This window comes from Podarcis muralis, chromosome 13 (genome assembly GCF_964188315.1).
Source record: "Podarcis muralis chromosome 13, rPodMur119.hap1.1, whole genome shotgun sequence".
Classification (NCBI taxonomy): Eukaryota; Metazoa; Chordata; class Lepidosauria; order Squamata; family Lacertidae; genus Podarcis; species Podarcis muralis.
In genome coordinates this window covers 34,382,837-34,408,423 of record NC_135667.1, presented here as the reverse complement: position 1 = coordinate 34,408,423, position 25,587 = coordinate 34,382,837, and the positions used below count along the sequence as shown (strand labels likewise).

At 43.0% G+C, this 25,587-nt stretch overlaps 1 protein-coding gene across 1 annotated transcript in view; it reads left to right on the top strand.

The window, feature by feature from the left end:
* ZNF652 (zinc finger protein 652) overlaps positions 1-19,974 on the top strand; it is a 37,263-nt gene extending 17,289 nt beyond the window's left edge. The window contains exons 2-6 of the mRNA XM_077917357.1: positions 4,416-5,538; positions 12,497-12,644; positions 14,707-14,822; positions 15,538-15,682; positions 17,121-19,974. Of these exons, the coding sequence (XP_077773483.1) occupies positions 4,636-5,538; positions 12,497-12,644; positions 14,707-14,822; positions 15,538-15,682; positions 17,121-17,641 (1,833 nt within the window). The 5' untranslated portion in view covers positions 4,416-4,635 and the 3' untranslated portion in view covers positions 17,642-19,974. The remainder of the gene's footprint in view (positions 1-4,415; positions 5,539-12,496; positions 12,645-14,706; positions 14,823-15,537; positions 15,683-17,120) is intronic.
* Positions 19,975-25,587: the final 5,613 nt, after the last annotated feature.

Genomic DNA, 25,587 nt, shown 5'->3' with positions numbered 1-25,587 from the left:
TGATCACAGGATGTTCTTGGTGGTCATATGCTAGTTGTGGAGTACTTTCCCCAGAGAGATTTGTCTGGCACCTATATTATTGTCCACTGGGCACCAGGCTAAGACTTTTGTTTATTTTCCCAAGCTTTTTAGATTCATTTTGAATCCTTTTAATCCTCCTTTACTGCTTTATGCTACTTTTATGATTTTGTGACTTTTTGCTTATTGTACAGTGTTAGAAACTGAGATATGAAAGTTAGGAGCTAAATGGCATCTTAAACCTAGGTTATGGGTGCCACAACGGAATGTTGAGGCACACTTTTTTAATAATAAGAATACAAAGTTGGAAATGAATGAACTGCCCCTAAAATCTTATGTTCATTTTTCACATGGTCTAGTCCTCATCTGAAGACTGCAAAAAATAAAGCCATGCTTTCCCTGCCCTCCCCTCAAAACACTGCCTTCCTGTGAGGCCAGCTTAAAGGCAGAACCTATCACCTTGCCTGACGCTGCAGTGATTTCTTGGAAGTCAAGCAAGCAGGAATTTCTCCTCCCATGCCGTCAGCAGCGGCAGTTTTAATCTGAAATCTTAGTTGCAGTACTGCGCCCAGAGCTCAGAAATTGCTCGAGCTAATGAAATTCCCAGTGGAAAAATGCACCTAGAACAATGGGAGTTTCGAACACTGTTATTGTATGTTTGTATTTCCCTTTTCAGTTGTTTTGTTCTTTTCTGTAAGCCATCCTGGAATATAATTGAAAGGTGGTATTAAAATGTTTTATTTTTATATAGTTGGAACAGGGTAAAGAGAATGTAGAATACATAAGTTGACTTCAGGAACTTGTTTGCTGTTAGATCCATTCAGCAGTCCTCCTCTCTCCCCCTCCCCCTACCCCAGTCTAGTGCTGCAGTTTTAGGGCAACAGGCAGTTGCTTGGTTGTCTTGCTAAACCAGTTTCTTTAGGGGGGGAAAATCACAAATGGAAACTGCTGGTAGAACATAGTTTCTAGACCATGGGTAGGCAAACTAAGGCCCGGGGGCCGGATCCGGCCCAATCGCCTTCTAAATCCGGCCTGTGGACAGTCCAGGAATCAGTGTGTTTTTACATGAGTAGAATGTGTTCTTTTATTTAAAATGCATCTCTGGGTTATTTGTGGGGCATAGGAATCTGTCCAGATCCCCCAAAAAATATAATCCGGCCCCCCACAAAGTCTGAAGGACAGTGGACCGGCCCCCTGCTGACCCCTGAAATAATGTATGCCTATGCTATTTGCATAATTAATCTATGGGTTTTTATTTGGACACACAAAGTACATGCAACTATGAAGCTGTGTGGAAACTGACCTGGAAGGGAGCAATTGATCACAGTATATTGTAGTGAGGTTTGCTGTCAAAAGGCAAAAACCTAAGCTGTTTGTGCATTTACATGCTGTCAAGAAAGTTACTTGTTATATAAGAGCCTTTTTAATGTTTCAGCTTTTGAAGGGAAGACATGGCAGTGGCAAACTGGAGCTGTTTTTTTTGGTGCACACTGGCCAGAGCACACACACACACACCCTCTGGCAGGTGGACAATTCTTTTTTATTGGTTCTGCCATTTGAGTTCTTGCTTTGCTGTGCTTCCCTGCAGCATGGAAAAAGTGACTGCACCTAAAAGACACTGTAGGAGGCATGTCCTTAGGGACTATATGTATTCTGAAAACTATGTAGCAAGTGTGCATCTTCGACATTTGAAATAGTTATGTAACTGCTGAAAGCAGATCAGTCCAACATGTGTCTGGTAGATATGCCTTATTCCAGAGTTATAAATCCACTGTCTTAGACACCTTGCTACACACAAAAACTACTACTTTTCATCAAACCCCAGACAAGACACCCTAGTTCTAGAATACATGTGTGTGACCAGTAGTGGATTAAATACAGATGGAAGAATTTAAACTAAATTCAGATAAGATAGCTGATGATAACTCAGTAGACTGGTTGAAGAAATGCCTTTTGTGAATAGGGTCAACTTTGCTGTAAAGACCAAGTTTGTAACTTACGTTTGTTGCTGGACTCAGTGTTGCTCCTTAATTCCTAGCTGATGGCTACGACCTGGAGTGCCTTGTATCGGCTTTGGCTGATATACTGGCTATGCCTGTTGCTGGAAAATAGAAACCTGACCGTGGTTATCCATACATTGGTTGCCTCCAAGAGTAGAGTATTGTGTTCTACATGGGGCTGCCTTTAACAATGACTTGAAAACTTCTAGTGCAGAATGCAGAAGCCTCTATGTGTGGTCTGATATTGACCCGTTTTGAAGTATCCATTCATTCCAGGTTCAGTTCAGAAGAGCTTATTCTTGCTGTTAAAGCCCTAAACAGATTGGTCCTATCTATCTTAGGAAATGTGTTCCAGCATGAGCTGACTCCGCAGCAGGGTTTCTTCCATAGCAGCCTTGATGCTGTGCAGCTCACTCCCAAGAGATGTTTGTACAATTACCTCCCTGTTGGCTTTTCAAAGGCAGGCAAAACTGTTGGCCTTTGAAAACTGACTGCTCCCCGCCCCCTCCAACACTGTTTTCCTGCCCTTGGTTGTTTCTGAGTTTTTGATTGTTTGATTTTATAGTGTTTGGTTGTTGTTTTAAGAAAAACAAAACAGGGGGGGAAACCCTACAAGCAACATTGTTGATTTTTGTAAGTGGCAGTCTTAGTTGTTTTGGGGGAACTTTGGAAAGGTAGCATAAAACCTTTTAAATAAGAAAATCCAAATATTGAAGCCCGAATAAATTATGCAAATCAAGGAAGTGTGTGTACATTTATCTGTCCTCCTAGCAGAATAGGAAAGGAGCTATATAGAGCATATGACAGCCCGGACACTGAGGTCCAGCAACCGAGGGCCTTCTGGCGGTTCCCTCACTGTGAGAAGTGAAGCTACAGGCAACCAGGCAGAGGGCCTTCTTGGTAGTGGCGCCTGCCCTGTGAAATGCCCTCCCACAGATGTCAAGGAAATAAGCAACTATCTGACTTTTAGAAGACATCTGAAGGCAGCCCTGTTTAGAGAAGTTTTTAATGTTCGATGTTTTATCGCTTTTTTATTATCATTAATATTCTGTTGGGAGCTGCACAGAGTGGCTGGGGAAACCCAGCTAGATGGGCGGGGTATAAATGATGATGATGAGATACCCCACCCCTGAAATTCCTATCCTCTCTGGCTTCTGAGTTAGACTGTACCTCAGTGGTTGAGCACATGTTCTGCGTCCAAAAGGCCCCAGGTTCATTTCCTGGCATCTCTAGTAAAGAGGATTGAGTGGAGAAGACCTGTGTCCAAGACTGCTCGGAGCTGCTGCTAGTCAGAGTAGACAGTATTGTGCTATAGACAGGTAACCAGTCCTTATGTGAACTAGGAACATGAGAAGCTTTTTCACTAGGTACTACCCATGATTTTTTAATATGGATGTCACAGCTGTAGGGTCTAGAGCAGGGATTGGCAAAGTTTTTGTGCGTTGGGGCGCGGTGGGCCAGAGTGTGCATGCACGCATGCGCAAACGCTATTTCCAGCGCAGAGGAGTCGTGCGCAGCTTCCCATTGGCTGCAGGAGCTTCCAGCAGCCAATGGGAAGTTGCCCAGCTTTGCAGAAGGTGGTTCCCGCTCCCCTCCGTGCCGGTTTAGTGCTGTGCACGGGAGCTGACCGAGTGGGTGGTGGGGGTCCATGGGCCGGTTAAGCGACCCCCATGGGCCGCTTGTGGCCCATGGACCTTAGGTTGCCGACCCTTGGTCTAGAATCATCTAAAAAAATAAAAGCCAAGGACAGGGAATGCCAAGTTCCATGCTGCATTACAATCTATGTCTCTTGAATGTGTACCTGCAGACACATAGGAACCATACAACTTAGTTGGATACCTGGGGGGCTCATAATTTGTTTCTGGCAAAACTGATGGGTGGGCGGACTAGTGTGTGCAAGAGTTTTCAATTATGTGTGAATAAATGTGTGATTATTATTATTTTTAATTAAATCTGAGAAGTATTTTACTGTACCAACTCAATGAAGTTTAATTGTGCAGCACATTAATTCTGTTGTGGTGTTGAACATAAGAATAGGGAAGTATGTTAATAATGATGTTAAATGGACGAATGCCAGTGCTGGTGACTGACCTTGGATAAACTATTTTTTGTTATGTGCCATCTTTCAATTAGATGAGGCCATTTATTTGGAACTGTGTTTCAGGACCTTCCTCTGCTCTGAGGATCAGATGAAAGCCACATATTTTCCAGCAGTAGAATTAATTCCCCGCCCCAACCCCCAGCAATAAGATGAATAAGCCATTATTATTAAGAATGTTTAACAACTTGTGCGGCAAATCCTGTACTCTGTTTAGGTTAGGCAGCCAATGATTTCACAGGGATAAGTTCTTTTAGTTATGTTTAAGCCACTGACTTAATTTTCTCCTTCTTTTCTAGACAAGATGTTCAGCTGTTGAGCGGCAGCTTTCTTCCTGTGAACTGCTGCCGATTTCCTCGTGCTGTAAAGCCAGAGTTCCATGACCTGCACGGGGTGCTTTGGTGCTCTGCTTCCCCAAGGCAGTCATGTGTTAGTTCTCTCCAACAATTCATCTTGCTCCAGAGGAGTTACTTCCTTGGTATTCTGGAATACAAGGTGCTCAATGAATCGGGAGCCCCCATGAATGAAACAGCCAGCTCTTGCCAGCAGATGGCTAAAAACTGCAGCACACATGTAGCAGGGATGGCGCAAGAGGACAGAGCTCAAGTGCCACCCACTTTCTACCATGGTGCCAGCCAGGAACTTGATTTGTCCACCAAAGTCTACAAAAGGGAGTCTGGGAGTCCATACTCCGTATTGGTGGACCCAAAAGCAAGTAAACCACATCTCCATGAAAGAGAGGAACAGCCATATTTCAAGGAGGACAGAACAGTAGGAGAGGTCCGAGCCGTGAAAGAAGACAGGGAGAACTCTGACGACTTGCAGGAGGACGAGGAGGAAGATGAAGTGACTTACAAAAGGGAGCAGATAATAGTAGAGGTAAACCTTAACAACCAAACATTAAATGTTTCAAAAGGGGAGAAGGGGGTCCCCTCCCAATCCAAAGAAACTGCTGTTCTTAAGACCAGCAGTGAGGAAGAGGAGGGTGACAGTGGGGAGGAAGAGGCCACTGAAGACAGTAATGATGAGGAGGAGAATGAGAGGCAGAAGAAAAAAGAGCAAAGAGAGGAGAAAGATAGTGTTGCACAAAGGAGGACAAGGAGAGCTGCATCTGCTGCAGCCGCCACAACTTCCCCTACTTCCAGAACTACAAGGGGCCGTAGAAAGAGCGTTGAGCCCCCCAAGCGTAAGAAGAAAGCTGCAAAGGAGCCCAAGGCACCTGTGCAGAAATCAAAGTGTGAAGAAAAGGAGACTTTGACCTGTGAGAAGTGCCCCAGGGTGTTTAACACACGCTGGTATCTGGAGAAGCACATGAACGTCACTCACAGGCGCATGCAGATCTGCGACAAGTGTGGGAAGAAATTTGTTCTAGAAAGTGAGCTCTCCCTCCACCAGCAAACAGACTGTGAAAAAAACATTCAGGTAGGTTCTCTTGCCTGCTTGCAAGATTTCCCTGCCTTCTGCTGTCCCCTGGACACTTCGAAAGGGGGGAAATCCTTTGAGGAGAACAAGGTCCCAAGCCTTTCTGCTTCTGTCAGCGTTTCCTGTTGCGCACCTAAGGAAACTAACCTGTGTGAATGGGGGGTGGGAAAGGGAGGGAGTAAGAAGTGGCTCTTAGGGTTTTTCTACACAACGTTACAGGTGAGGTGAAATATAAGGTGCTTCAAAATAGAGCTTAACGCACTCTGTGCTGGTTAGTATGAGCAGAGGTTTATTTCCAACAATCATGAACATGAAGCTGAGCTTGCTGTGCTCTAGGCAATTCAGGTTCTAAGGACAGGCTGAATTTAAAGCTTGTATTTATTTATTTTAGTAATTCTGCTTGTAGAATGTGTGGTGTCACATGCTTTGATGAGGAAGGAGGGAAAACTTGAATTGATGGGCAGGCAAATACAAGGATGGATCCAGATGCTGTTTCATGCAAGACTATTTTCCTACCTCGATAGTATTTCCATGTAGGAAAGCTGTAAACACTCATGTGCAACAAATGGACAGGAGTCCGAGTATACTAGATAACTTATTGCTCATGTCTGCTTGTGAAATAGACTTTTGTACACACATTAAAGAACTATGTATGGAATGATCTTGTGTGAAACTGTTCTAGGTGCCACAACGGGGAGAGAGACTGCTGCTACCACAAAGAGATGAAGTAGGGATTGTGAAGCTGTAGGTTTTATGAAGAGTCCTATAGAAACTGCATACAATCACCACAAATCCTGCTCAGGGTTCTCTCCTCATCACAAACTTTATTTATTCAGAGTCCTTGCATTTTATTTTATTTAGAAAATCCTATAGACTGCTTAATTAAAAAAAAAAAATCCTACACGGTGTACATAATAAAACAATTATCAACAAAACACAAATAAAAGCAACAAAACTTTTATAAAACATTACCTAATTAAATTATATGTCTGGGTAGACCTACTAAATTAAAAATAGTTCCCAGGCATCTAAAATAATACAGTATTGGTGTCTGCTATATTTACTTCAATGGAAGTTAAACTGCATTGACATCCAGATTCCGTGTAGCACAAGTACTTATGAAGAAACCCTCAAAGCACACCGTCTTAGGATGCTTGCTGACATTCTCAGCCTTGAATTTTCTCCATCTCTGAAAACCAGGGCCGTCAAATTCTTAAAGGGCGGATACAGATAAATTGGTTGCTTTGCTAGGATGAGAACAAAAGCAGGGACAAACATGTGAATCGTTCGATCATACTAGTGGGATGACTTGGTTACATTAGATAATGTTAAAGAGTATGTTGAAAGGGGTATTAAAAATACAAAAGCAACCCTTCTAAATTAGACCAAATGTTCCTGTTTGTATTGAATCTCCTTCTAGTAAGTTTCATTAGATGACCTTGAATTTTAGTACTATATGAGAGAGAGAGAGAGACTGCTCTGCCTGTTTTTCTCTACACTCTGCATAATTTTATAAACTTTTCTGAAACTGCCCCTTATTCACCTTTTTTACTTAACAAATAAGTCTCACGTGTAGCTACGGCGGGACAGAGCCTCCTTTCTCACCTTACATAATTTGTGTCCATTGGTGAAGGTGGGGAGAGAATATCGGGGACTTCCAAGTGAAGAGGGAAAGTGCTTTGCTTTCAGGTAAAGACTTTCCTGTTTACATTTATGAGGGGCTGGGGACAATTTTAGTGTTTCCTTGAGTACTTTTAAAAAACCAAGTTGCAGCTCAAAGCTTTGTTGATAAATAATCAGCCTTACAGCTTTGAAAAATGAACTGTATGGCAAAGAAGTGAGAAGGGAACCATAAAGCTGATCTCTCAGCCCAGACACAACAGCAGCATAACTTTTTAAGTATATAAAAGGAAAAACTACTCCAGGCATCTCATAGCCATAAGCAGTGAATTCCTTCTCTCCCCCCCCAACAAAAAAAATGTGTCACCCAAAATGTTTGCCCTCCAAACTCGCTCATTCTCCTAAGGTGCCCCACAACCCTCCATAAACATGCCAAAAACATGGTCGTGAATTTGTTCCCATGGCCTGGTTTGCATTGTTAAACTATTATTTAAATTTGACAGTGCATGTTGCTGAAATTGTGGTTGCGGTGTTCATCTCCTGCTTTTGGCTTAGCATTATGTCATGTGTATGGTTGTCTGGAACTGCAACCTCTCAGCCGTTTGACTTCACCCCCCAAAGGCATACTTCTTCATTGTCTCCCAAGGCAGACAATGCCAACCATCAAGCTTGTTGGTCAGTGATGCTCTTTGCAAGCCCTTCATGGTGCATTTTGTGTGTGTGTGTGTGTGTGTGTGTGTGTGTGTGTGTATTATACACACACACACACACACACACACACACACACACACACACCTGCCCATCTGGGTGGCTTCCAACAAAATATTAAAATACAATAATCTGTCAAACATTAAAAGCTTCCCTAAACAGGGCTGCCTTCAGATGTCTTCTAAAAGGTTGATAGTTTTTTCCCTCTTTGACATCTGGTGGGAGGGCGTTCCACAGGGCAGGTGCCACTACCGAGAAGGCCCACTGCCTGGTTCCCTGTAACTTGGCTTCTCGCAGTGAGGGAACCGCCAGAAAGCCCTTAGCTCTGGACTTCAGTGTCCAGGCAGAACGATGGGGGTGGGGATGCTCCTTCAGGTATACAGTGGTACCTTGGGTTACATATGCTTCAGGTTACATACGCTTCAGGTTACAGACTCCGATAACCCAGAAATAGTACCTCAGGTTAAGAACTTGGCTTCAGGATGAGAACAGAAATCATGCTCCGGTGGCGCGGTGGCAGCAGGAGGCCCCATTAGCTAAAGTGGTGCTTCAGGTTAAGAACAGTTTCAGGTTAAGAACAGACCTCCGGAACGAATTAAGTACTTAACCCAAGGTACTATTGTACTGGGCCGAGGCTGTTAGGGCTTTGAAGGTCAGCACCAACACTTTGAATTGTGCCCGGAAACATACTGGGAGCCAGTGTAGGTCTTTCAAGACCAGTGTTATATGGTCTCGGTGGCCGCTCCCAATCACCAGTCTAGCTGCTGCATTCTGGATTAGTTGCAGTTTCCAGGTCACCTTCAAAGGTAGCCCCACATAGAGTGCATTGCAGTAGTCCAAGTGAGAGATAACTAGAGCATGCACCACTCTGGCGAGACAGTCCTCAGGCAGATAGGGTCTCAGCCTGCGTTCCAGATGGAGCTGGTAAACAGCTGCCCTGGACACAGAATTGACCTGCGCCCTCATGGACAGCTGCGAGTCCAAAATGACTCCCAGGCTGCATTGAACTTCTGGTGACCATCACCTGATGGCACTGTGATGTTGTGCAAACAGCCCTGCCCACCCGTCAGCTTTGGCCCACAAGGATGTAGGAGCGATAAGGATTTGACCCATGTTCCCCACCCCTGGTTATGAAGTGACATGTGGATCAGGCCACTGACAGACAGACAGAAGCTGCCTCATTCTGAGTCAGGTCATTGATTTGTCTAACCCAGTATTGTGTTGGCAGTGACTCTCCAATATTTCAGACAAGAATCTCCCATGCCTATTGGAGATGCCAGATATTAAACGTGGGACCTTTTCAATGCAAAGCATGTGCCCTCATATTGCTGTTTAAATCTGTAGGTAAATTGTCACAAAGAAGACAGTCGAACAACTGTCATTGCCCATTTGACAAAAGTTTTCATTACCATTTATCCTTATTACATTGGCTTGCTAAGGTGCAGCAATTAAACCAGCAATTCTGATGGTTAAGTCCTGTTGAATTTGGGCTTATGAGTAAATCTGAATCAAATCGGTCTGTAAATGTGGTTAGCTATTTGAAGTTACTCGTAAACTCATTGACATGTTTTAGGCTTGGGCTACTGCTAGAATAGGGACGCGGGTGGCGCTGTGGGTAAAAGCCTCAGCGCCTAGGGCTTGCTGATCGAAAGGTCGGCGGTTTGAATCCCCGCGGCGGGGTGCGCTCCCGTTGTTCGGTCCCAGCGCCTGCCAACCTAGCAGTTCGAAAGCACGTCAAAGTGCAAGTAGATAAATAGGGACCGCTTACTAGCGGGAAGGTAAACGGCGTTTCCGTGTGCGGCTCTGGCTCGCCAGAGCAGCGATGTCACGCTGGCCACGTGACCCGGAAGTGTCTCCAGACAGTGCTGGCCCCCGGCCTCTTGAGTGAGATGGGCGCACAACCCTAGAGTCTGTCAAGACTGGCCCGTACGGGCAGGGGTACCTTTACCCTTACTGCTAGAATGGGGTTGCCAACCTTTTTGAACCAGTAGAAGTGTTTCAATTTTTGAGAGAGTGCTAAGGGCACCAACCACAAAATGGCTGTCATGGGGACATGTTGCATAACACAAAATGGGTGTCACTAGACTTGGCATAATACAAAATAGCTGCCATGGGGAATGGCGTAACATAAAATTAGCCAGACAGCCATACACATACATTCAAATGTTGTTGCTGTTTTAAGAACAGTACCAGGAAAAATATACAAGATGGCCACATCACGCTCACTCATTTCACAGAAATCACTTAGAAGATTCCTGCACGTTTTGCCCCATAACCTCCTTTCTAGGGGGACTAGTGACTTGCTTTAAAAGGGGGGGGGGAGGAGTTCAGAATCTGGGGTACTAGCCCAGAGTGAACGCTGTGCTGGATCTTGAAGTGATTGTATAAATCTAAAACCTTCTGGATAAAAGCATTCAGTGTATTGATGTGTATTTTGAATTTGCTTATGCTGTTTAAATTTTTTTTTAATGGGATAAATGTACAAAGGGTATCAGTGTCTCTTAATCTGGTGCCTGTGTAAATAGTCATTGCATCAGGTGTTGCATTGCAGGAATATTATCAGATTTGATGAGTCAAAGTATAGGCTGTTTCCAAGAACCAGGCAGAGTTTTTGGGCAGTCTTATCTGCAGCAGAGCAGATTGAACTCCGACAAGAAACTTCTGGGGTTGCAGGGCCTGTAAGCAGTCCAGGAATGAATATGAAAATGGGGTCCTTGTGGGAGCAAATGTTTGATGAATGAGTTGGCAGGACTTTGCGCTAGCAACTGCTAGCTCTCTTCCTTAGGGTTCCTGTACTCAGAAGCCAGCTATTCTGATTGTGTTAACATTTATCATCTGTAGCAAAGGACTAAGGGAACTAATAGGCAAACCTTCTGAAGCTCCTACTATGGGCCGCCTTTTAAGCTGTTGCCTGTTTGGGTGGTGACATACCTGCATCTGGTGGCTTAGAAGTGGAAGACTCGCAGAAGTGTCATTCCTCAGACACTGGAGCTAAGGACCATGGCTAAAGAGCTGGATCTTGCTTTGGATCAGGGAAACCTCATGTGTTCAATAGATTTGTAATTGCTGTATTCCAAGTGCTTGATATTATTGCTGGGATCCGGTTGTTTTCATTCATCCCTCCAAGAAGTCCTCTGCTATTCCAGGTTCCAGTTTTGTACCTGGGTATGATTTTGGTACACGGAAGCACAGAAGCTGCTGCTGCTGCTTCACTTCACTAGTTCCAACTCCTCATTCTGCTACCACTGTCTCAGCTAGGACAATCCTCTTGCCATGTTCAGTTGGAACTGAAATCCAATTAACTTCTGTCTCCATATCTACCTCCCTGAATCCTACAAGTAAATTAGAGAAGAGTCACAACCTGAAGCCCACTAAGGTGGACTGTGGAGTGGACTAACTAGTTCGAAGAATGCCAGGGGTTGAGTTAGAAACCTTCAAAGTTCTTTAAAGTGTTAGGAGAAAGTATTAAGTATTTCTGTTTAAAATGCTGTTTAACTTTTATCAACTGCCGTTGTTGATACATTTAGCATAATTTATGCAGGGGGGCAAAATTCAGCTTTTCTTGGTATAGAATTTCAGTTTTTAAGCTCACAGTATACACGGCCATGTGCATAACTGGGCCATTGGGGGTTGTGTTAAGGTTTGTGCCTATATACATTCCTAGCTCATAATCATGTTGTCTAGTACTTGATGTAAATTGTGTTACATGGTGTTTTATTTGCTGTGTTGGTCCAATTTTTACTTTTCTAAGCCATTTTGGAGCTGTGTTTGGAGAAAATGGAGACATTAGTTATTAAAACAACAAAAATTATTTTGACTACTAATTGATAAGTTCAAATTTGTCTCCCTTTGCAACCAAGGTTCATTACTTCCAACTTACATTAACTTGTTTAGATGTGATGAATTTGTCATAAATCCCTGGTAGAAGGAAAACATTTGGATGTTATGTTCTACTCCTTCCTTCCAGTCCCAGTTACTGTCAAAACTCTCTCGATTCCAAGAATCTGGATAAGAAAGGCAAATATGCTTCACTTTCGATTTACTCTGTTTGCATAACATGGGGCTTTCTAGACTTCACAAGTTCCAATCACTGTGATTAAATGAAAACCTGCTGGCATCTATCTGAGTTAGAATATCACTGTCTCTAAACCGGCTAAAATAAATTTAAAAATTGTCCAGTAGAGACCAACTAAGTTTGTTCTGGGTATAAGCTTTCGTGGGCATGCATACTTCTAAACCAGCTAGTACAAGTTATATTTTAGCCTCTGAATAGGGTTTGTAATACTGTAATCCTAATCTTTCTTTCCCATCCACACCAATCTTGTGTTGGTTTTACTCCCATCACAGCCACCAGGTTTTTAATCTAGATGTAGCTGCTGTTCGGAAGCAGCAGGTGGCGATGTAAGTCCAAGAACAACCCACTCATTCTTTAATCGGACTATCAGCTTTTGAGCTCTATCGGCGCAGCAGAATTACAGTGAAGTGGGTGGCATTTCAGCAGTTGCCACAAAATAATGTATCTAGGGTTGTGGTTTCCTTCCTTATTTCACTGCATTTCGGTTACAGCTGGTTTGTCCCATCTGAAATGAGCTCTGTGTGAATTGCACTTCTTTGTCCCGTCCATCCTCAGTGTGTTTCCTGTAATAAATCGTTCAAGAAGCTATGGTCCCTCCATGAGCATATCAAGATTGTCCATGGGTATGCAGAGAAAAAGTTCTCCTGTGAGATATGCGAGAAGAAGTTCTACACAATGGCTCACGTGCGAAAGCACATGGTTGGTGAGTTTTTGCTGCCCATATTGTGGTTCCTTATCTCTCTGCTGCTTGTTTCCGAGAACGTTCAAAGTACTTTCCTTATACTGTTGCCAGTGCCTCCTGGGTTATAAATAGACAAATGATCTGTCTATGTCTCCTCTCCAGTACTGTAACCTTATTCATTCTAATCAGCCGTTGCCATCTCTATTTGCAGCTGAGGCCAAAATGTGGAGGGAAATGCCCTTGTCAACAGAATGTTCACATGGGGAAAAACATTGTAGAGTTCGAAGGAACCCTGAGGGGCATCTAGTCCAAACCCCCTGCAATGCAGGAATATGCAGCTTTCCCTTACGGGGATTGAATAAGCAAACTTGACATTGCTAGCACCATGCTGTAACCAACTCAGCTATTGGTGAGATCAATGCTGTTACCTGCACAAGCAAAGCTACCTTTGCTCTGAAATTCAAATTCTGTTCTTCTGTTTTGCAAAATTTATATACCATTCGATGGTGAAAACAACAGAGCTGTCAACAGAACAAAAATCAAACACTCAGAATCTCGATTAAAAGAAATAAAAACAATTTCAAACATAATTACTAAAATCATAACAAAGAGATACAACTCAGCTTCCACATGGTCTGCATCGGTTTTCCCTAAACAAAAATGTTTTAAGAAGGGAGTTCTGAAGTGTGGGTCCTGTGGTTAAAGTTAACGCCTTGAACTTGGCCCAGTAGATCTCTGAGCAGAGGTGCTCCATGCAGACAGGGCAGGTGTCAGCAGCCAGGCTGCAGCATTCTGCACTAACTGCAGCTTCTGCATGAAGCACAAGGGAAGTCCCAACGAGAGTGCATTGCAGTAATCCAGCCTTGAAGTCACCAGTGCCTGAACCTGAACTACTGTGGCCAAGCTCTCCCAGTCCAGGCACGGCTGTCCCAGTTGCAAATCAAATCCATGCACAAGAATGCAAACACATCTGCACGTGGGCCTCGCAACAACCCTATAAGGTAGGAGAGAGGGAGAGAGACTGGCTCTCAGTGAGCTTCGTACCCTCAAGGGGGAATCTGAACTCAAGTCTTAGCAGGTCTGAAGTCTGACACTGTTTCCTTCCTACCAGGTTCTTACTTAGTAAACATTTTCTTTGACAAAGCTGAGTTACAGCAGAATCTGCCCAAGACACAAAGGTTACAACAGCATCCTGCTAAGAACTCTGGCTCAGTAATGAATAACTTGTTTAACCAACAACCTAGAAGATCATACCAGATCTTATATTCCAACTTGACATTTCTAAAGCCAGGCTACCTTATTATTCAGTTGTTTTGTTAAATCTGCCCAGTGCAGGAGCACCAAGTGCTGACTTTGATGTGTGTTATTTTACCCAATAATACATCTGGGAAGTTTAAGATTACTGGTGTGATGTAGAGCAGGGTAGGCATGATAGTAAAAGGCTGCTTCCTTCCTTGATATTAAGTCTTATGTAGGTAGTTTTTTTACTTTTATCCTCAGGGTCTTATAAAGATTTTCAGCAGAAGGAAGTTTTTCTCATAGTCTGATTATTAGCCTTCTTTTTCTCAATTAATAATGGCTCTATGGACATATCTGATGTGTTCTTTGGGCCCCTCCTCCTCTGGGGTTATTGTGCGCAGCAATGGGCTTTTTATGGTTCAAATTTCACATGCCATTTTTAATTGCTAGTTCTTATTGTGATTAGAGATTGGAAGGCCTGGAAAAAACCCAGAAAAATGGGGGGGTGATTTTTTTTCGGGGGGGGGCGGATTTGGAAAATCTAATTATGATACTGCTTTATTTCATTTATATTGTAATTATTTTCTTATAAACCATCCTGGGAAGCATTCTGGCTGAAGGGCACTATAGAAATAAAATAAACATCAGTTATGGATATTAGTATGTTGGTTTGAAGAGTCCTTTCTCAGTATATGAGATTGGACTCAGTGGCTTTTTGACCCTTTCCATCCTCTTTTTTTTTTGCCCATCACAGCAGAGTGGAATTTTGGATAGAACTTAGCATTGTTTTCACCACTTACTGATTCTCCTCTCTAAATACTTGTTCCCTAATTTGTCTTTTCAGCACACACTAAGGACATGCCATTTACATGTGAAACCTGTGGAAAATCCTTCAAACGCAGTATGTCACTCAAAGTTCATTCCCTGCAGCATTCGGGAGAGAAGCCTTTCCGGTGTGAGGTATGCACTCTTGCTAATTCGGGGTGCAGGGTGCATCATACAGCAAATTCTGACTATTTTATCTTAGCGTAGGCAGCAGAAGAATAAAACTGAGTATGAGTGTAGATTTAGAGATGCGGAAAATGGGATTGTCAAAGGTGAAAGCGAGAAAGAAATGGTCTTATAGAAAAGCAAATTGAAGCTTTTGCCTTCCCCCCAAAATGTTATCTGCAAAAATTGGGTAGGGGAAGAAGAAGTTCCATTGTGCAGGCAGATGTTCTTGCGTGAATGGAATGACTTTGTTGGACACAATCCAGTATGTGCATCAGTATTGTGACTTACTTTGATTCTTACATTTCAAAAGCTTGATTCTTGGGTGTTTCGACTTGGAAATGAAATTTTCCACCTTGCCCTTAAGAAACAGTCCATAAATCTGAAAGAATATTTTTGTTTCATTTCTCCCAACACAATAAACTGATCAAGCCTTTACGGTGTAATTTTTTGAAATAGTATGGAAACTATCCTGGGAACTTAGTAGCACAACAGGATTTTATTGCAATTATTTTTATGATAGCCTAAGCAGCCTTGAAACTGGGTGTGGTAAGGCAGAATGAAAGCTAAATCAGAATGAGAGCCTTTTGGGTCTCTTCACAATGGGATACATTGCTGCTGCATTATAGTTTATTTTACCCTGATTCTTGCAAATGAAAGACTTGTACCCTCTTGTTTCTTTTAGAACTGTGATGAAAGGTTTCAGTACAAGTACCAGCTCCGTTCCCACATGAGCATCCACATTGGACACAAGCAGTTTATGTGTCAGTGGTGTGGTAAAGACTTCAACATGAAGCAGTACTTCGATGAGCACATGAAAACCCACACTGGTAAAGATGTACTCTTTTTATTCTATAATGTGAAAGTACGCTGGACAGGGTTTCCCAAACTTGGGTTTCCAGCTGTTTTAGGACTACCGTTCCCATCATCTTGTGACGACTGGTCCTGCTAGCTAGGGATGATGGGAGTTGTAGTCCAAAACCAGCTGGAGACCCAAGTTTGGGAACCACTGCACTAGACCAAAAAAGGTCATACGCAGTCCACAATAAAGAGAGTCATCAGCATGTACCCCTCAGTTTTATTAATAACAATAATGCAGAACATGAAAAGAAAAAGACAGGTTCTTGCCCAGTCTAAAAATTTTGATGTACAGTGGAGGAAAGTCAAGGGTAAACAACAACCAAACATAAGGAAACAGAATTGCACGTGGGGGAAATGCAAAGGGTTAATATCCAGGTTTCCCAGAAAATACGGGTTTAGAGGAGAGTTTGTGTGCTCTTGGAGAAGTTAAGGCCTTAAAGAGCAGCATCTAGTATAGAAGGTTATGGGAGCTGGAGAGCTTTAAGCATGTGTTTGTGCTGGAAACAGAAGGGGATGGGAAAAGAACGTAGGGATTTGGGACAAGGTGTTGCATCATCTGAATGATAGAGGTGAATGAGTTGTTAGCTAAACAGGAAAGAACTGAGGTTAGTAAATGGGAGGCCGAAGTGAAAGTTGCAGTGACACATGGACCCTGTCCGCTTTCAGAGGGAAAGACAGCCTCTGGAACCTTGGAGGGCCGCTGCTAGCCAGAGTGTGCTGGACCAGATGGTCTGCCTACTTATAAAGCAGGTTACATTGAGTGCAGAAAGCAGGAGCCAGTTGTGGTAGGTTGAGAGAAGAGGTGGATAAGACAGCAAGAATAGAATCCGTATTCCGGGAGTTTGGAGGAAAGATCTAACAGAAAAAATGTGACCATAGATAGAAGGGTGGAATAGGTCAAGAGAGGGCTTTTTGTCTTGCTGATTCATTTGAACACAATACAGAAGGAGCTGGAGAATAGGCTGATTATATTCTGCTGAAAAGGAAGAATAATTGGGGAGATGGCAAACTGGAATTGGAAGGGATAGAATCCTGGGGCACATGGTCGTCTCTGCAAGCAAGACTGTGGAGGAGGTGGTTTAGGGCTGTGTTGAAGGATGAGGGGTGGAAAGAGCTCCCATTTGGATAGCTCCCATTTTATACTGAGAGTCAAGGAACTGAAGAAGTGCAGCCTCTAGGCATGAAAAGTAGAGAAGCATCAAGGATTTAAACCAAGTTGACATCATAAGCATTTCTTAGCTAAGATCATTTTTGTGTGATTTTAAGTCTTGGGTCCTTTAACATAGCACCTAATGTATTCCTCAGCCTTTGAAAAGTTTTTGATTGTAGATCTGTTTTTTCCTGCGGTTAATGAATATCTGATTGAGGTAGGTGGAGAATGAATTTCCACCTTCAATTTTCCAACAGGAGAGAAGCCTTTTATCTGTGAAATCTGTGGCAAAAGCTTCACCAGCCGCCCCAACATGAAGAGACACCGCAGAACTCACACAGGGGAGAAGCCATATCCATGCGACGTGTGCGGCCAGCGGTTCCGCTTTTCCAACATGCTCAAGGCACACAAGGAGAAGTGCTTCCGTGTTACCAGTCCTGTTAACGTGCCACCAGCTGCCCAGATCACACTAGCCACAAGCTCTCCTGCCACCACTGTACCTTCCATTGCGAACACACAGAACGTCCCTGCTCCTACTCCACCAATCAATATGAACCCAGTGAGCACGCTTCCACCCCGCCCCATTGCCCACCCATATTCTCACCTGCACCTCCACCCCCACCATCCACATCACCTCCCTGTCCCTGTGCCCCCCGTCCCTCATTTACCCCCACCTCCTGCTCTGTTTAAGAGTGAGCCTTTAAATCATAGGGGCCAAGGCGAAGACAGTTTTCTACGACACCTAGCAGAGAAAAACAGTTCAGTACAGCACCACTAACTGCTTTTGTCTTCTGCCTGCCGTTCAGTTGGTCTTGAGAACCTGGAAGTGTGCTCCCTTCTCAAGAAATCTCGCGGTGGCTTCTGCAGGCCCCCAGGGAAGGGAAAGAACTTCACGTGCATCTTGACTGTTCTGCAAAGTGGTCATCAAGCCCAGGGGAACCGATAGGACAGAAGCCCAACTCGGCTTGCACGTTTTACTGTTGACTTTTTTAGATTTCAAAATGACTGAGACTTGTGAAATTTTTTATAATTTCATATCAGCTGATGAGGTATGCTTGCTTTTATATCCCGGACTTTCTCCTCAAAGAGGGGATGAGCCTGGCTTCCTTTGTACTAATCAGAGACTGTGAGACTAAATCCCAGAGCATTAATTATCACTGTGTATTTGTTAATTTCTTTTCAGCTTTTTTTTTTTTTTTTTTTTTTTTGGTGTGTGTGGTTTTGTGTGTGTGTGTGTGTGCGTGTGTGGTTGTGTGTGTGTGTGTGTGCTGGTTATGGAGTGAGCCAGCCACATGATCGCAGAATATCAAGCATTATAGGAAAAAGACGGTAAACAAAACTTAATCCCATTTGAGTAGTTCTCCTAACACACTCTTTATTTTAATACGGAAAAATTATTTTAGAGTTTTTGTATAGACCTATTTAGTAGCCTGTTTCTAAAATGAAATGTATTTCAAATAAGCGGTGTAATTTTTTTCAGTGTAGCTGGACCTATGTTGTTACAATAGATAATTTTTTATAATCATTCAAATGTGATTCTTTAAGGGGAAAAAAGATGCAAATAGCTTATAATAGGGACAAAAAATATTCTTACATCTGTACTACTCTTAAAAAGGTGCTTTGAAAGGGAGAGGAAGGAACCCATTAAGTCTCTGGTAAGGCTGCCTCAGAAGTGGAGATGATTTCAGAACTTTATATAACTTATTTGTAGGGTGTTGTTTTTTTCCTAAACGTGACGGTTACCTTCTTTCAATGTCACTCGAGGGTTGCTAGACAAGAACATTAAACTACTGTATTCCCACAAACATTTTTCACTTGCCTCTGCTGGACTGAAGTGTGGAACGTTTCAGAAAGGATAGACTCTCTCATTGGGGGGGGAATTGGGGGTATGAAGATGCAAGGAAGAACTCAACCAGAAGTGACACATTTGGAATTGGTATGCTGTTGTTTCTTTAGCATACATTAGGACCTAGTTCATTTTATAGATATGTGTTTAAGCTATGACTTAATCTGGGAATCATACTTGATGCTGCTTTTGTTTCCCCCCCTCCTCGAAAGGTTCAAGAGTTCGTTAGGATACAAGTGGGGAACCACAAATAAGGTGCTGTTTGGTTTGGTTTGTAAAAACAACAACCTTGAATTAGCAGGAAAGCAGTTGTTATGTTGCCTGAAATGTTTACCCACAGAGTATGTGCACGCAGTGAAGCAGTGTCTGGTATAGAAAAGAGGTGCATATTATATAGGATAGCTTCTTTCAGATTTGACTTCAGGTTTCACAGGTATGTGGCAAAGAAATGTTTGAATGTTAAGCAAGTTGCTAGTTGTGTTTTCTCAAAGTCTCCAGTGGCACTAAATTGTGGCAAACTAGTTTGAATGCAGAGAGTCATGGTTCTTAATTCAGATGTAGTTTACGGAATTTGAAATACAGCACCGTTTTAAGCAGCTGAAATAGCTGTTGGCTCCTTGAGAAGGCACAGTGATACACTCATGATTAAAAGAGGTGAAATTTCCTTAAGCTTCATTTCACGCCCCCTCCCCTCCCAAAGACCATCATGCTGATCCCTAGCATGCCATTCTCTTTTTAAAAATTAGGCTTTTAAATCTTAGGTGAGGGATTACATCTGATCAAACAGAAAGCCCTGTCTATTGCACCTCAAGGTTGCTAATTGTGTTTTTACCATCTCTATTAACTTTGATTTTTGCATTAAAAAATAGTGTTAGGCCTTTTGCATACCTATTCATATTTGAATAAAAACCTCTAAATCTCCTCCTTTTTTCTGGAAAAATTAAGTATTTTTTAAAAAAATGTGATAACATCTGTTCCTTCTCTTTTGTAGGTAGTAAAGCTAGCTATAAAAGTGAATAATTGATACATAACAGTTTGTCATCTTCAACTACCCTGAATGGTTTTATACATTCCATGTCATGTTTGCAAACCTACAGTTCTGTATAGATATGCCACAGGTCAACAAACTGGCTTGTTAAATCTACTTTTATAGGAAGAAAGAAAGAAAAAAACCATTGTGGTAAAATCAGTTGTAATCCACTTTTGCAAAAAAAAATGGTTTTCTCAATAAATTTACAGTATTTGGCTGCTATTTATGAATCCTACTACTTGAGACGGGTGTGTTATTTTCCCCCAAACAGCAGCTGAGTTGGCTCTTTGAATATGCGGCTGATTCTATACACTTCAGAGTTGTATTAATATATATGTGTGGGTAAACCTGGCAAGTGGCCAGATGGGGGCAGCTGCAGTTCTACTCACATTATCTATCTGCCTTCCTACCTATGGATGGATTTGCAGCCGCTGTGTTGCAGTAGCCAAGCCAAGTTCCTGGTTGTGGAGAGGTTCCAAGTGTGTTCGGAAGAACACATGAAGAGCCTCCATCAACACAAAAAGGTCAGGGGGTGGAATTGAAAGGCATGAGGATATTGCGGACAACTGACAAATGCAGCCCCTTGCCCATTTATTTCTCCATGTGTCCTTTGGAAGCCTGAATTAGAACTAAACCTGTTCATGGATATACTAAGGTAAAGGTAAATGGACCCCTGACCATTAGGTCCAGTCGTGACTGACTCTGGGGTTGCGGCACTCATCTCGCTTTATTGGCCGAGGGAGCCGGCGTACAGCTTCCGGGTCATGTGGCCAGCATGACTAAGCCACTTCTGGCGAACCAGAGCAGCGCACGGAAACGCCGTTTACCTTCCTGCCGGAGCGGTACCTATTTATCTACTTGCACTTTGACGTGCTTTAGAACTGCTAGGTTGGCAGGAGCAACAGGAGCTCACCCCGTCGCGGGGATTCGAACCGCCGACCTTCTGATTGGCAAGCCCTAGGCTCTGTGGTTTAACCCACAGCGCCACCCGCGTACTCATGGATATACTACTGATTTCATGGATATACTACTAATTTCAACATTTTTGTCCTAAAAGCGAATGGTTTCAGAACATGCAGCTCTGTGGGAGGGGTTCTGACTTGTTCTCATTATTGGGGATATTGAGGTGTCCGTGCTGATCGCTTCCTGAACCTGGGAAAAGTGGGACAGGCACTGGTTACATGGATTTTGTGTGCGTCCCTCAGAGGCCATAAGACTTTGCATATTGCACCTTCTCGTTTCCCTATAGTGGCATTTATGCTTGGATTTTAGTAATTTAGCTTGGGAAACCTTGGAGTCCATTTCCTTCAAAGATGCTGCAGAAAGCCTGAGTGCCCTGACCCTGGCAAATCCATGAAGGAAGTGTGTCTGACAGTTATACCGGTACTTTCAGAATGCTATAAGAATCCAGTTTGTTGCATCTCATTGCAAATATTTTCAGGTGGCAATGCAAGCCAGCTTTGCTTAAACGGAATATTTGATTTCCTCTTCGTGCTCTTAACTAGTGCAGTACTGGCGCTGATGTCAGAAAGGACAGTCTATCCCTTTGAGTTACGAGTCGCTTCAAACTTTAAAAGAGGCACTAACAATTTGCCAACCACAGTATGTCTGCATAATTAAGACTGATCTTTGCATCAATACATTCTTCCAAGCTGAACTTCTTACAGAATCAGTGATTCTGACATATTGAAAGTTAGGAAGCATCCATGGCTAAGGTGAGGGGACAGATTGCCATTTTCAAAGGTCTGCCAGTTTGTGCTGGCTGGTTTGAGAGCAAGGGGGGATTTTTACCTTTGTCCTCTATTTATTTTTGCCCAGGCAATTCTCTGTTTTATTTTTTTAAAATCCCCCCATTGAAACCAAGAGGGAAGGGAGGAATTAGCTCTGCCAGCTTCAAATTCATCCTAGAGCTTCTCGGAGGAATCAAAGACTTTGGATCCAGCAGATCAAGAGCCACTTCCAACTCGCCCCTCGAATGCCCCATTTCAGAGCCTCTCACTGATGAAACCACCAGCAGCCTAGATCTATGACCATAGAGATTTTTGCAGATGTGGGAGGGGCCTCTGTAGCAGACTCTTGGCAGCAAATCACCTGTGCCCCATCATAACGTCTTCTCATCTGGGTTTTAGGATCACTGTTCCTTCTGAAATTCCCAGAACTGATTTAAACTCAATACAGTGGTACCTCGGGTTACATACGCTTCAGGTAACAGACTCCGCTGACCCAGAAATATTACCTCGGGTTAAGAACTTTGCTTCAGGATGAGAACAGAAATCGTGCTCTGGTGAGGGGGCAGCAGCAGGAGGACCCATCAGCTAAAGTGGTGCTTCAGGTTAAGAACAGTTTCAGGTTAAGAACGGACCTCCAGAACGAATTAAGTACTTAACCCGAGGTACCACTGTACATTTTCCCCCCAGCACAAGTGCTTGAGCAGTGAGTATGACAAACTACTTGGGATTTGTTTTGCCAAGGTTGCTGAACAACAGGGTGCAGTTCCTTGCCACCAAAATTACTCCATGTAGACTTAAGAACTAGCTCATCTTGGTTTTACTGAATTGAGTTACTTTCCTCATTTAAAAATCACTGGGCTCCAATTCTTCAGAGTACTAGAGTGGAGCAAACAAGTAAAAAAAAAGCCTACAGAAAGTGGATGTTTTGAAAGACTAGTTGGATATTACTAATGCCATCACACACAGAATGAGAGAGTCTATAATATTGATTTGGCATCTGTATCTCTGTTTCAATTGCAAAGGCTTTTTGAATAAGCTTCTGAGTTTTAAGTCTATTCCTGCAGTTTGGCTTTCAGGATTACAGCAGGTGGCACCGTAGTAAGATTGGATAATAGATGGAACGCACAAGTTGACAATAGCATATTATACTTCTGTCAGCATGTTGCAGTAAAAATAAGTTGCACGTTGCAAACCAGAAATACGCCACCCTCAATTTATTTATTGCATTATGTGCAGACATGGATGCAGTTTGGAATAAATGCTGGAGCTATCGTGCATTAGCTGGCAATCGAAGCAAACTTGCAAAATTAGTAGCTTGTGGAAGTTGCTGCTTATAGAAGAGACTCCATGTTCCCTTTTCTAACAAGCAACCTCTTTGGCAGGTCCACTGTGGACTGTGAATAAAAACACTGTTTGTCCATTCCTGTCGCCCATATTTATATACTTACATATTTTCTTTAAAAATTAAATTAAATCTTAGACACTGAGAACAGAAAACCTTCCTTGTGGCATTGTTGCAAAATTACTTTTCTGTTGTGCTCTGTAGCATGTCTTATTAACAACCTTATCTCCCATCTGTACTCACCTTTCAACAGGGAAAGAAATTTTATATACAGAAACTGTTCTTGAGAAAAAGGGACAGCCTCGAGGTAATGAGTAGTTGGGTATTTGCAGCTAGGGCAACATCTTAAAATCTCCATGTTTAAATACTTCTACAGTCATCTCCCTAAAACATACTTTTAAATATAATTCAATGTTAATGGCATTTGTGTTAAACTGTCAGAGCAGCAGGCTGTTGGCCTTTCTTTGCTTAAGGTTTTGCTTTTCGTATTTATTGGTTTTTTGATGATTGGGGCATAATTTTGCTTTGCTAAACTGGTGCTCAATGCTGCTAAATACCAAGCTACCAGTCTGCCAACCAACTGCATTAAAAAGAGAACTGCCTTTGGGTTGCTCTGAAGGGAACTGATGGTGTGGAGCGACCTGTTTTTGGGCTCAGGGCTGCACTGCTTGAACATGGTTGCCCATTTTTGTTCTTGTGCTTGAGTTGATTCTCCTTAACCTAACATCACAGTTAATTTGTGTTAAGCTTTGCTCTGGTCCTACCATTGGGCGTGTGGGACATGTGTGTTGGGTGCCCACCAATTCCCAGAGCACTTGTGGAGGCAGTGCATGCCCTTCAGGCAACCAAATGTACTGTGTCCATGTGGAGTGGTCCTCTACAACATCGCAGGTGCTGCTAAATCCTTAACCAAAATGAGCAACATTCTGTGCCCTCCTAAGTCAAGACTGCATCGCTTCTGCACAGCATCTGTTTCCACTAATTTCTATGCAAATTAAAATGCTAAATTGCATTGTTTATCAGTAGTAACTGAGGGTGCATAATTATAACGCAACAGTAGAAGGAAAATGAGGAAACTCTGTGTATCCCCTGTGCGTATGTGAGCTTGAAACGAACATGGAATTTTGCATAATGCTGTCCTAGGACGAAGGGTGTGTCGCTTCTGTGTTGCATAATTCCTACTGACCGCCCACTTATTCAAAGGTTCCTCTTAACGTTTTCTCCCAGTCTGCCTCCTTCCCTGCCCTTCTAACGCCAGTGTTCTTGCAAAAATACAGTACTGCAAATGCTACAGAAGCCCATGCGTGGGGCTGGAAGTATTTATGCAAAATTACATGAATCATACTCATTTGTTATCATGTGAGGAACCTCTAGCACAATTCACAATTGGGATGTGGGTGTTCTTTAAGCAACAGCTAGGACACTTCTTACAGAACCTGTCCAGATAATTGCTGAGAATCTAGCTGCATAAAGAGGTTGCAGATATGTGCAATTTTTAATCTTTCGGTCAGTTTGAAAAGCTGCAAGCCTGTTTTCTCCAGCAGACTTGAAGGGATGGCAGTGGTGATGTCAGGCCCTATCATTGTTGTGTCTGTGTCATAACTGAAGCAAAGTTCCTTTCCATTTAAAACAGATGGTCCAACATTTCTTGATGGTTATTGAATTGCTGCTGACACAACTGTTGCAAGTTGATGTAACGTTTCCTGTGTTATGCTTGGAGCAGCTGACTTTCTGTACAAAGGCTCTTTTTTGTTTTCTTGTGAAACTTTACAGGAGCAAGCTGGCCTGAAGCAAGCCAGTCTGCTATCTGAATATCCGACTGCAAGGAAATGCAAGGTTGGAGCTGTAGCAAGCACTTGAGAAAGAGATAAGCTCGCTATTTATTGTATTTTTTCTTTTGACCACTGTCCTTTCACTAGTTTTATGCAAATTAAAACGCTAAATTGCATTACACTCTGCCCTCTTCCCTTGTTGTCCAAAGTGCGGTCAGTTTTGAGAGATAAAAATATATAATTGCAGCTCTTAAATTCCTGTATTTATTTATTTTTAAGATAGCATTGCATGGCACGTCTTGGTATAGTTCCTTGGTACCATAAATGTTTATCGGGGAGGAGTGCATCAGCAGGAATTGTTTTATGATTGGCTTTGTGTAATTGTGGACACAAATAACCTTGTTTATCTCTGTGGAATGAAATAGGATGAGTAGCTGAGGGATGGGGCACTCTAGCTTCTTTCTGCCTTTGCTCCCCCTTTAGCACACTGGAGTATGGATTGTTGTTTGCAGGGGGTTGTCTCAGAAATATATCCCAAGTCACAGCTGGACACTCTTATCCAGGGGTAGGCAACCTAAGGTCCAGGGGCCAGATGCAGCCCAATCGCCTTTTAAATCCAACCCAAGGACGGTCCAGGAATCAGCGTGTTTGTACATGAGTAGAATGTGTCCTTTTATTTAAAATGCATCTCTGGGTTATTTGTGGGGCATAGGAATTTGTTCATTATTATTTTTCAAAATAGGGACGCGGGTGGCGCTGTGGGTAAAACCTCAGTGCCTAGGACTTGCTGATCGTAAGGTCGGCGGTTCGAATCCCCGCGGCGGGGTGAGCTCCCGTTGTTCGGTCCCAGCTCCTGCCCACCTAGCAGTTCGAAAGCACCCCTAAGTGCAAGTAGATAAATAGGTACCGCTTTACAGTGGGAAGGTAAACGGCGTTTCCGTGTGCGGCGCTGGTGCTGGTGCTGGCTCGCCAGATGCAGCTTCGTCACGCTGGCCACGTGACCC